Raw genomic sequence first — 11,796 nt, 5'->3', positions numbered from 1 at the left:
AAATTTACAATAGAAAAGTATTTTCCCTCTCAAAGCGTCAGACTTTCCTTCAGTATATTCCTGCTTCTCAATCCCTCTAACTCTGGTTCTCTGGTATTTATTGTAAATGGGCAGAGTTTCTCTTTCCTAGAAACCATAGGAAAACAGCCAAAAAACCAGATGCAATTTATTTGACAAGCTTGAGCGAAGGAAAAGAAAAAAGAAGAAATTAAAAAAAATAGAGTGGAAGTTGAAAAGTCCCAGAAAACACAGAAAGGATCAGGCATATCTGAGGTTTCACCCTGCATTCCTGCTGGGACGGCCTGAGAATTCCAGAGACCGCTTTATGGTCTAAATATTGTGGCTGGGACACCACAGCAAAATGAAGTCGAGGCCTCCAAGATAATAACAATGGCCAAGATTCTGAACTGATGGAGCAGGGTGTCAAAGGCAGCACAAGGTAACAGCTGCTGCCTTCTGTCCAGCTCTGCTGATCTCTGTGGTATGCAGTCCTATGGGATGACAGCAGAAACTCAGGGTTAAAGACAGACCAATATGTGATTAATTCAAGGTTTGCAGAATATAGAGAACAGCAGAATAAAACTACCTATAATTTCAAAAAATAACAGCTCTTTGTAACTCTTCCAAATTGGATACAGACAGAACGCTTTAGGGCAAATTAATTCTTCTGTTAAGGAAGTAACTTACTAACTTCTATTTCAAGTAGTTTACTAAAACTGGTGGTGGCAAAGAGGTAATACATAGGGTATATAAAGGCAAGTTATATCACAGCTGGGGCTGGTTTCAGTTTGTTGGTTAGAATTATTCCACCAATCTCTCAAAACCATTTGAATGGACACTTAGAATTGATTTGAAGGAGGTAAAAAAGAAAGTCTAATCCCTCCAACAACACCCTATGACCCGTGTTCAACAATAATTGAAGATTTGCAGAAGACATATCATCCTTGTACATCAAGAAAGTACTTAAAACTGTATGATAGCATATCCTAAATGCTCATGACAAACTATAACTGCAAATGTATTTATCACAATTTTCTTTTAAAATTAAAAACAATGTTTTTGCTATCTGTGCCAAATTACCTAAAGAGAATACCCACACTATATTTTCAGAGGAAATCTTGAGGTGGATTCCCACCTGTTAACACTTCTCCATCCTCTCCATGGCTTTTGGTAGTTAATCAGAGCTAGATAAAGGATAAAGTACACTTTTTTTTTTAAGAGGAAACGTGCCACAGACTTGCTTTTGCTGTTATTAAAAAAAAAAAAAAAAAATAGTCAAAGAGAACAAACTAGTGTGAAGTTTAGCAGTTTCAGCCTCTGGCAAACCAAGGTAAACAGAAAGCCCTTCTGTTGAGCTCCTCATTGAGAACACTCTGCCCACAGACAGCCCTTTCACAGTTAAACCAAGGGTTTTTTTTTTTGCACAAGCTCTTTGCATAGTTTCGACTTCCGTGGCACAATACAGCAAAAGTCGTGATCTGAGATACAGCTCTAATCCAAGTGAAGCTTTAAATGGTAGCACTAGTAATGTTCTGGCACCATCTGATGTTTTTGTTTTGCTTGCCTGGGTATAATCTCCAGGCAGCCACGCTTTGTTTGGTCAGTGAAACTAAAAAAATGGACTACTGAGGTCATAGGCAGCTGGAAAAAAACTGTTATCAAAATGAGCAAACTGGGCTTCAAGACGAACTCACATATTTGCTAGATTAAACTGGTAACACCATGCATAAACACAGCACCAGGTGACTCCAAGGGGCATTTTAAAGTCAAAACTATGAACTCGACCTGATAACAAACTAGTGAGCAATGTGATGTGTGAAACGGGAGGGTGAATTAGAAACATGGAATCAAACATAGAAACTCTACTTTGGACTGATTCTTCTTCACAATTGGGGAAACTAAGGTGCTTTTTCTGTTAAAATTACTTTAGTTTAGTAAACAACACTTTGCACTTGGGCCGGAGGAATCCCAGACATCCATACAGGCTGGACGGAGTGGTCCTTGAAAGCAGCCCTGTGGAGAAGGACCCAGGGGTCCTGATAGATGAAAAAGTTAATATGAGCCAACAGTGTGCTCTTGTGGCTCAGAGGGCAAATGGTATCCTGGGGTCCATCAAAAGAGGGGTGGCCAGCAAGGACAGGGAGGTGATTCTCCCCCTCTACTCTGCTCTTGTGAGGCCCCAGCTGGAATACTGAGTCCAACCGTGGAGCCCCCAGTATAAAAAAAGACAGGAGCTGTTGGAGAGGGTCCAGAGGAGGGCCACTAAGATGATCAGAGGACTGGAACACCTCCCCTATGAGGACAGGCTGAGGGAGCTGGGCTTGTTCAGCCTGGAGAAAAGAAGGCTGCCGGGTGACCTCATTACAGCCTTTCAATACCTAAAGGGAGCCTACAGAGGGGAGGGGAATCAACTCTTTGAAAGGGTTGATACATGTAGGATGAGGCAAAATGGCTTTAAGTTGAGGGAGGGGAGATTTAGGTTGGACATCAGGGGGAAATTCTTTACCCAGAGAGTGGTGAGGTACTGGAACAGGCTGCCCAGGGAGGTTGTGGATGCCCCATCCTTGGAGGTGTTCAAGGCCAGGTTGGATGGGGCCTTGGGCAGCCTGGTTTAGCATTTAATGTGGAGGTTGGTGGCCCTGGATGTGGCAGGGGGGTTGGAGATTCATGATCCTTGAGGTCCCTTCCAACCCTGGCCATTCTGTGATTCTGTGAAACAAGTGCAGTATTGTAAGGCACTAGATACACTTCAGCTCTACTTTAAAGAGCTCTTTATATTTAAATAATATAAAAAAAACATGTATTTGCTTGGAAATAAAGAATTAAAAAGGTATTCCCTAAATACTGTAAGGTTCACACAACAGATACTCTGCTGCTATGTTGACTACCTCTAGGGAGGAGCATGAGTATCTCTATTTCAGAGATGTTGTGCAGAAGTACAGCTGAAGTTACACATTTATGCTCAAGTGGAGCAGTGCCAAAGAACACGCCTCGCATTTAACAGGAGATTTACTATTGTTCACAGCTCCAGGGGAATGCATTCCACATTCTTGGAGCAGCCGGCAGGAAAGCTGTGTGCTGTTTTGATGAGTTACCCTTACAAGGCGACTGGTGCCAACGAGTGCGATTTTCACCTCGCACCCTGGATGCTTTTTCACATGCTGGTCACAGAGACCCGGGCACTTGGATCTGACTGGGCAACCCAAGCGGTCAAGCAAACCGAGGCACGGGGACAAACACAACAGCAAAAGGAAAACTGACAGAAGATCAGCCTCCACGACCCTTTTCCCCTCACTCAAGCACCAGAGCGTCACGCCCTTCCCACACAGCCCTCCCTCGCAGCTCGCCTTCTGCTTCCCGAGGATCACGGGGAGCCCCACTGCTCACACTCACAAATCCAAGCTCCCTGTCTCTCTTCGCGCTCCGCCTTCCCGCGTTCCTCACAGCGCCCCGCCCGCCTCACGACGCCACGCCGCAGCCGTTGGCGGTTTTCCCGCCTTCTCCCCACCCCATCAAGCGACGCGCGGGCCCGCTGCGCGCGCAAGCCCCGCCCCTCTCCCCGCCCCGCCCCCGGGGCAGTGTGGCGGCTGGCCCCGCCCCCGCCCTGCGTACCCCGCCCCCTTCCCTCCTGGCCGCCGCCGTGTCTCTCCCTGCTCCCCTCACCGCACGGGCGGTGCGCGCGGCGGTGCCGGTTCGGTGCCTAAGATGGCGTCTATCATGGAGGGCCCGCTGAGCAAATGGACCAATGTAATGAAGGGCTGGCAGTACCGCTGGTTCGTGCTGGACTACAACGCCGGGCTCCTCTCCTACTACACGGTGAGGGGCAGCGGCGGGCCGGGCGGGCGGGGAGCCGGGAGCCCGGCTGAGGCGCAGGGTGGGGGCGGGGAGGGGACGCGGGGCGGTGTGAGCGCTCGGGCGGCCAATGGGGAAGGAGGAGGCGGCGGGCACGGCCAATGGGGAAGGAAGAAGCGACGGGCGCGGCCAATGGGGTGGCGCTGCGGGGAGATTTATCGGTGGGGGCGAGCGGCAGTGTTATTGTTGGCGGCCGGCGCGGGAGTGGGGGCGGCCCTGGGCGGGAGCGGCCGTTGAGGGGCGTTCCGTGGCGGCCTATGGAGGCTCCTTCAAAGCCGTGCGCCGGGGTGCTCTGGCACAGCTGCGGTACCGCCGTGTGCCCAGTTCGCTGCCTCAGCAGCAGGGCGCTTCCAGTCAGTTCGACGTTGACTTTATGTTTCCGTCCAGGACTTTCCATATTTGAACGTGAAGTGTTTGTAACAGCAGTGACAGAATGCATTTCTTGCCTCTTTTTCTGTGCTGACTGCTGGCTTGGGCAGCTTCTTACGTAAAAATGGCATTGTTACAAATACTTTCACAGTATGACTAAGTGTAAAACTTCTGCTCCCGAAATCTGAGTTTCCAGATCTGCTCGGGCAAAGCTTAGCTTCCCAGCACCATGAGTTGATAACTCAGCATAAACCAGTTGTAAAACCTAAAGCAGCATTAATACAAAACTTTACCTGCATCTGGGATATGGTGGAGAAATAAAGGTGCCTTTATAGCTTTTTAATGGCTGTCCATATGTCAGCTGTTTGAGATGAATCACTGAGTGAAGGTCCAAGGTGCAAAGTCTTTTTACGCTCAGCTGCAGAAATGGAAGCACTTACTGACGGCTGGTGAATGATAATTCTGGTTACTGCAGCCACTTTCTGTGGTCTTCACCAGTTTAATGAATGCCAGTCCTGAAATCTCATTACTTCCGATGGTTAGCTATCCCTACGTGCACGTTACACTTCAATATATCTTAGCATGTACTCTGTTATTATAATGACTTCTAGTTCTCATATGAAAACATTCCTTTTCTCTGCCCTAAAAGTTCTACTTGGGATCAGAAGATCAAACCGCATTCCCTGCTTTGTGCCACTGAGTCTGGCAGTTAACTGTTCCTACAGAATGCTTTCTGTATCGGTCTGCAGAGTGCTTCAGTTTTGAATGGTAGTTTCCAAGATTGCGTTGAATAAGCAATAATTAGGAATAATAATTAGGAATGTTAGGAGTTCGGGAGCTTTGTGTAGGAAATGGATGTTTGGAGATTTTTGCCTGTGTTTCTGTGTATGTGTGCTTGTATTTTGAGATAAAGCTTACCTGTGTGATGAAGTACATGCAGCTGAGCACTGTTTGCTCTGAGCCAGTTTCGGCCTGAAGCAATACAGTCTGTGTGTATAGATGCAGCTGCATGATCCTAGCCTGAAACTGGCCCTTCCTGATGTGCATAATGCATGGGTGGGGTATGTTGAGATTGTTTCCACCGGTCTGCATAGGTGTGCACCTGGAAACGACTTGGCTGATAGCTTACCGTTGACTCATCTACTTTTACTTTCTTGTCACCTTTACAGACTCCTTAGCCTGTTTCAGTCCAAAAATTTGTGCACGCAGGTGCAAGAGGCAGCTGGCCTTTGGCAGGGGAGCTGTGGAAAGCTGCAAGCTGTTTATGTCTGATGCAGCTGAACTTTTCACTAGTGAGAGGTACAAAAGAGTAGATCTGTTCCTAGGCGTGTCCTCATATGGTTGTATTTCATCTTCTTGCGTAATAGTGTAGAATAGTCTGCAGAAGAGTCCCCTTCATGTGCAATGAGCATTTAAAGAGAGCTACTGCAGTACTGCACCTAAATTAGTATGCCTTTTCTTTTGGTAGCTGGAGTAGTTATTAACCTAAATATGTTTTGAATACGTACACAAGGAACAAATTAATTCAATTATATTCACAATTCTGACGTGATAAAAGATTTCAAGGAGTAAGGCAAAAGTTCTTACATCAAGTTTGCTCTTTTCTGCTTTCTTTTTCTGTAGTTTGCAGTTTGTGTTTGTACATTTCTCAACAATTCTCATCCTCAGTTTTGCTTATAATTGTATTTGTGTGAATTTATTTATGAGTGATATATTCCAGAGAGTCTGACCTGGACTCGCCATCCAAGTATTGATCATCTTTACATGGTTTTGCTCAGATAAATGATTTGTCTACTAGCAGTAAATGGTTGTTTTGGTTTTGTTTTCATTTTAAGGAGCAAAATATGAAATAAATGACTGTTTCCCATTTTGGATCAGTTTGGCCAGTGGTTTGACAGATTGTTTTATTCCTTTAACATTCTTCGATTTGTGAATCCACTGTTTCTCTTAGAGATGCAGCAAATGCAAGGCTACGGAAGCACTGTGTTTTTTCAGAACGTAGCTGGAGGCACTGGCAATATTTAAAAGAAATGCCTCCAAATAGATCATCTGTGTTGTCACCGGAGTTGTAAAGTTGTTCCTTAAGCTGGAATACAGCTGAGAAACAACTTTCTGCTGATTTGTTTTTTCAGTTGAGTTCATTCTGTAGTTTTCTTTCTGCGTGTCAGTGTGAAAACGTGTTGGCTTTGTACTGGCAGAGAATGTGAAGACAAAGGAATCGCTATAGAGGAAAAGGGAGGTGAAAGCAATTTGCTTTTTGTTGTGTTTTCTGATAGCAGTGCTGTCTTAAATAGGCAACCCTAGCTGTGATTGCCCTTGGGGATCCTGTAGAAATAATCCAGAGAGCCCCTTGAGGTTGAAAGTCTGATTTAAAATTCTTGTTTCGTCTGTATTCTGTAAATAAAGATTTTAATTGTATGGAAAGCTGAGTTGGCGTAGCTGTGCGAACAGCGCTGACAGCAAGGCCAGGATGCAGGAAGGGCAGCTCCTTAAAGCACTTTAGAACTTCATAGCTATTTGAGGTATTGCTGGAACTGCTGCAGACTTTACAGCTGCCATGAGTAGAGACTGAGGGTTGAAAGAAAAAAATACCCTGTTTGACAGCTTGGTAGTGTACATTTTTGGAAGCAAATTGGGTAACCTCCAATCATTTTGTAGTTCTCCTACCAATAAGTTCCTAAACAATAGATTTGAATGCTTAGATATTCTGTTGTTGCTGTTAGTTGTTCCATCAAAATACTTTTTAAAAACACGTGCTTAAACCATTTCAGGAGCAAAATCTGTGTGAAAGCAGTTGGTAGGAGGAAGCAGTTGTGATGTTGCAATGGCATTTTTCTTCTTAAGCTTTTAAGAGATTTCTGCTGCTTGGCAACTTAGTTACTGTGCTGCCTTGAAGAACTGATTGTGGAGCATAGGATCCAGATGCTAAGGAGGAGAGCTCAGATTTTGCCATGGTTTTGTGAATCTTTCTTTGATGGTAAACTGAAAACAAATCCCATTAACTTGATTTCAAATGATGCCTCTGAAGCTGGAGCCATGGCTCAGTGCCCCGATATTAAGAGACTTTCAGTTGAGTATATTTTCCTGCTTTTTTCAAATACGGTTTCTCAGTCAACAGCTTTGTGCAAAAATCTGAGGAAAGTAGAAAAAAAATCTGCTTTTGTACAGACATTTTTTGAGGTCTCTGCTTTCCATTCTGAGCTGATGTGATGAAGTTTCTGCAATAATTTGGTCTGTCACGTGCACTGCAAACAGCTCTGAATCTAAAAAGCAGACAAAGCTGTAAGCAAACTACATGTAATAAGAAGATGGTTTTGAATTTACAGATGTGATACAAGTCTTAAGGTGGCTGTTAATTACTCAACACTAGATTGAATTCTTTACCTAGTTTTAACTATGTGTTTCAAAGGTATTTATGCCATACATTTTTACAGGATTATAATTTACAGAATGGACTCCTCATAACAAACAAAACACAAACCAATTTGTCATTCTTATCCTGTGTTCCTATGCATCTGTTTTCCTACTTGGATATCTAGCATACAGTGCTCTTCTAAAAGACACAGATATGGCTTTGCCTTGCATATCCTTTAAAGCACTCTTTTCATAAAAAGAAAATTATCCATAAGGAATTTGATAGACACTGTATAGCTCTATAATGTGAGAATATTCCTGGGAGTTCATATATATTTAAACTTGGAAATATTTTTTCATCATATGTAATAACTCTGCCTGTGTAAGTTTTGTGCCCTACAGGATGGGGGTGTGGGAAAAGGAGAAGCAGGTAATTCCATCTGCTGGTCTTAGGTGTGTGGTAACACTTCTCTTCCTGGGGGTTTGAAGGTGGGGAGATAAATCACCCATTTGAGGGTGATAAATCAATCCATTGCCATAATTCTGCCTGTAATGTAAGGCCCTTTACTGTTACACGGATTTTAGTATCATCAGAAATGTGGTCTTTCAGAAATCTGTTGTTTCTGAGATAGCTAGGGTTTCATGATTGGCACTGGATTTTCCTCCTGGGGAGTATATTCATGCAAAGAGTTGAGCAGTACTTATTTCCTGGAAACAAAGAGAGGTGATTTGTGCATGGCACCACATGACTTGCTTTCAGTAATGCTTCATTAATACTGTTCTCTTCAGTATTTAGACAATGTGTCTGGTTTCAGTTCTCCCAATACTTGATCATCACCTTGTGCTGCATGTCTGTGGTGTTTCTCATCTGCTATTAATATATTGTGCCTGCTCAGATTTGTTTAACAGCATCTGATGGGGTCATTTTGTATTGGCACTCAGAACTGCATGTCACCTGCCCTCCCAAAGTCAGCTGTGTTGTCTGCTCCGCTGATGTGACAAGTGGAGCTGGGTGCTCATGCAGGTTCTGAACCAAGATGGGATGGTTTGGTGAAGCAGTAGCGTGCAAGTCACGTGCTAATTGGGGTTCTGAAGATTCTACTTACACAAAATACTAAAAGCAGTTCAATGCTAAAGTTTTCCAGCTGATAGAAGGCAACTTTTCTTCTGGTGTTCGTTGTCATCTTCAGCTGCCTGCATGTTCCTTTCAAAAAGCAAACTGTAATATGTGCTTAATTTCTAGAAGTCAGTTGTCACAGCCTTTATGTCAGTGCAAATTAATATATGCTTGTGTTCTGTCAGGTGAGAAATGTGTTGGTTTAATGTAACTGAGACTCTAGACACTTAAGAAGTACCATGCTTCTTAGAAGTTTTTGCTTCTACGTGTTGTTTAGGGGTGGCTGAGCTTTTGGTTGCTGCTTTATGGTTGTATCCACAAAAGTGAAAGCATTAGGCGCAGCAGCTGCCTGTAGTTGGTTTTCATTTCAGAGTATGCAGTGAGATGAGTTGAGATCTCAAGCAACTTTGGGGTGTCTTTGCCACTGTTCCAGTAAATATTACCTGACCCAGAATGGTTGAAGTAGCACTCTGTAAGCACCGCCAACCCCAGCTGTTGCTGTTAGGTGTCACTGCTGCCTCTGTGCTTGGGGAGGCCTTCCTTTGAGAGGGTGAGCTAGAGGAATGGTCTGGGGGCTGTGTGTTGGGGTCTTTGATTTGTGACATATTTTGGCTTGAATAATGAGTGTTGCCTTAGCATTTGACAAGAGCAATGGCTGTTATACAAGTGGTCCTGTACACGTAGTTAAACTGCAAAAAACAGTGTTTATAAATAGACCTTGTTTCACATTCCTCCTCCCTGAAGGGAAATAAGTGATGTTATTGCTCATCTGTGTACTTACCTTAGAGATTTCTCTGGCAGCACCGTGTCAAGAATGTACTTGTTCAAGAGCCTGTGCCTGAGAGTTTTGGCGGCAGACAGCAGTGGGATTTCGTATCGAAATCTTCCCATGCAAGAGCTGAAGCGCAAATAAAATAGTTCTAAAGATGTGAACGGGGATGGAAGGCCTTAGGGAGGGCTGGGTTGGGATCTTAACTTTGTTTCAGTTCTGTTTGTTTTTAAATAGACCCAGGCAATATTTTCATTTCTTGAAGAAGACATAGCTTGCATGAAATGCGGTATGTCAGGTCAGTTCTGTACTTGATCAGACTTCACTGTGTGAATGTCAAAAAGAAACTGATGAAGGACAGATTTTTTTTCTTGCAGATCCATACAGTCTCTGTGCAGTAACATCGTCTATCTTTGTTTGTTTTTATGAATTTATATTTGAGCTGCAGCTGAGATTTATCTCTTGCTGCCTTCTGCTTGTAACCTATTCAAGTCTGTTATCATCAAAATCAGTACACAGCATATGGAAATTTAACTGGAAATGTCGATTTAACTCGTTTTAAAACTGATGACTGAAAAAAAGATAGCTACGTGTTAAAACTAATATATAATAAGAAAGGAAAAAGTGATTTTTTTAACACCTATTCCTTGAGCCTATTCTGCTGTTTGAGGTTTTGTTCAGTGCAGTGGAACCATTCTTCAGAACAGTTACAGGATGCTTTATTTATTTAGGAATTGTTGATCAAGCATAGGGCGTGTTGAAAATCTGTGCCTAATGTTCTCCCTTTCAACCAAAAGGTAAAACTTCCAGCTTAAGGGGTAGCTGTCCAAGTTTTATTTTTTGTAAAAAACCTACTGGGAGCAGAGAGGGGAACAAATACAGAAAATCAACTGATCTATGTTTTAAAGTTCTCTTCTGCAGCTATGAGTAAAAGATCTTCTGAGAGTGCGCAGCGCAGGCAGTGAGGACAGCTGCATGCTTCTGTTCGGATACTAGAGGGAAAGGTGCTTCATTCCTTCAGAGTGAATTAAATTTGCTGCTTCTCTGTAATCATGCGAGCCAGTTAAAGCTGTGTCTGAAGATGGGGAGATGGTCAGTATATGGGTCCACACAGAACCTTTGATTTATCTTGTGAATCTCTGCAGACTAAAGAACATTATACACTATAAAGTTTAAATTCGATTTCCACTCCATTGAAGTGTGATGTGCAACAAAAGTAAAGGCTTTTATAGCACCTTCTGTGGTTGAGTTTCTAATCAATCTGTGCGAAGAAAGTCAGGGTTGTTAGGATTCTGCCCTCTGTTGCACCAGGGATTGCTGACATCATCCTTGCTCTCAGCTGCTTCCAGAACCTGAGCAAGACCAAACCTGGTGGCACCAGGCGAGGTGCCTGCCTGCACTGCCAGCTGCCCGGATTGCTTCTCCTCTTTCCTTCTGCTCATTTGGAGGTGCATCCTCAGCCTGGGTGAGGTTGCTGAGCTCATGCCAGTATTTCTCCTGGAATCCACTAGAGGGAGCAGGAAGCTCTCGGTACTGTTCTCCCATTTCAGGCGTTCACTCCTGGCAGTGAGCTTAAAAAGCTGTGCGTGTAAATGTACTCTGCTGAATTGTATCCCTAGTAACAAAACTTTTCCTTCATTTGAAGTTCTGACTAATGTGGGGCAAAAGAAGGCGATAGCAGTGCCTTTTACTGGGATATAAGCACTATGGAGCGATAGAAGATGGCAAAGGAACATTAGCTCACTCCTTCCATCAACCAGTAACAGCTCAAGAGGACTGCAGTCTCAGGGACACGCTGCTCCCTCGGCTGCTAACCCCTAAATGAGGATGAGGAGGGGTGAGCTTAGCCTTCACCCCTTCCAGTCACTCAGGTGCATTGCGTACACCCAAGCTCCCTGGGTTGGCCATGCCTTCTCACCTGGTGCTCAGCCATTGGTTCAGGCCATGACCTGGCAATTTCCATGCATCACTGTATTCTAAATTACCTTTAGTGAATAGGACTTGCTGTGACTGCTCCGTGGTTTCCACGAAAGAAATAGCTGGAATATAGCTATAATGGAGCTATATCTCTCAAATGTGTGGCAGTGAAAAGTATTTTATTGCCACGAAGGCTGATAGTTCTGGTTCCTGTCTTTTTTTCCCCACTAAGATCAATCTGATTTTGTTGTCTAGTAGCATCAGTGAAAATAGAGCTGGTCAAAGTTACAGCCATATACTGTCCAGAAAGAAGTGTTCAGATACTGTTGGAAAGAAGAGAATGTTTCAGAAGGTGACAGCAAGAGAACTTGTTCATGTGATTGCAGAGGTAGCAATGTTTCCATGACCTGAATTAATG

The 11,796-nt window shown here is 43.9% G+C and overlaps 1 protein-coding gene across 3 annotated transcripts in view; it reads left to right on the top strand.

Annotated features, from left to right (window-relative positions):
* The first annotated feature begins 3,618 nt into the window (after positions 1-3,618).
* The window catches only part of OSBPL9 (oxysterol binding protein like 9), a 56,641-nt gene continuing 48,463 nt past the window's right edge, over positions 3,619-11,796 (top strand). For all 3 annotated transcript variants that reach the window (XR_007377288.1, XM_048946254.1, XM_048946253.1), the window contains exon 1: positions 3,619-3,816. Coding sequence is in view for 2 of the 3 variants with exons in the window: in XM_048946254.1 (XP_048802211.1) it covers positions 3,706-3,816 (111 nt within the window). In the remaining variant the exon portion in view is untranslated. The remainder of the gene's footprint in view (positions 3,817-11,796) is intronic.

This window comes from Lagopus muta, chromosome 5 (genome assembly GCF_023343835.1).
Source record: "Lagopus muta isolate bLagMut1 chromosome 5, bLagMut1 primary, whole genome shotgun sequence".
NCBI classification, from domain to species: domain Eukaryota; kingdom Metazoa; phylum Chordata; class Aves; order Galliformes; family Phasianidae; genus Lagopus; species Lagopus muta.
The sequence above is the reverse complement of the archived record's forward strand: the minus strand, read 5'-3'. Positions and strand labels throughout refer to the sequence as shown.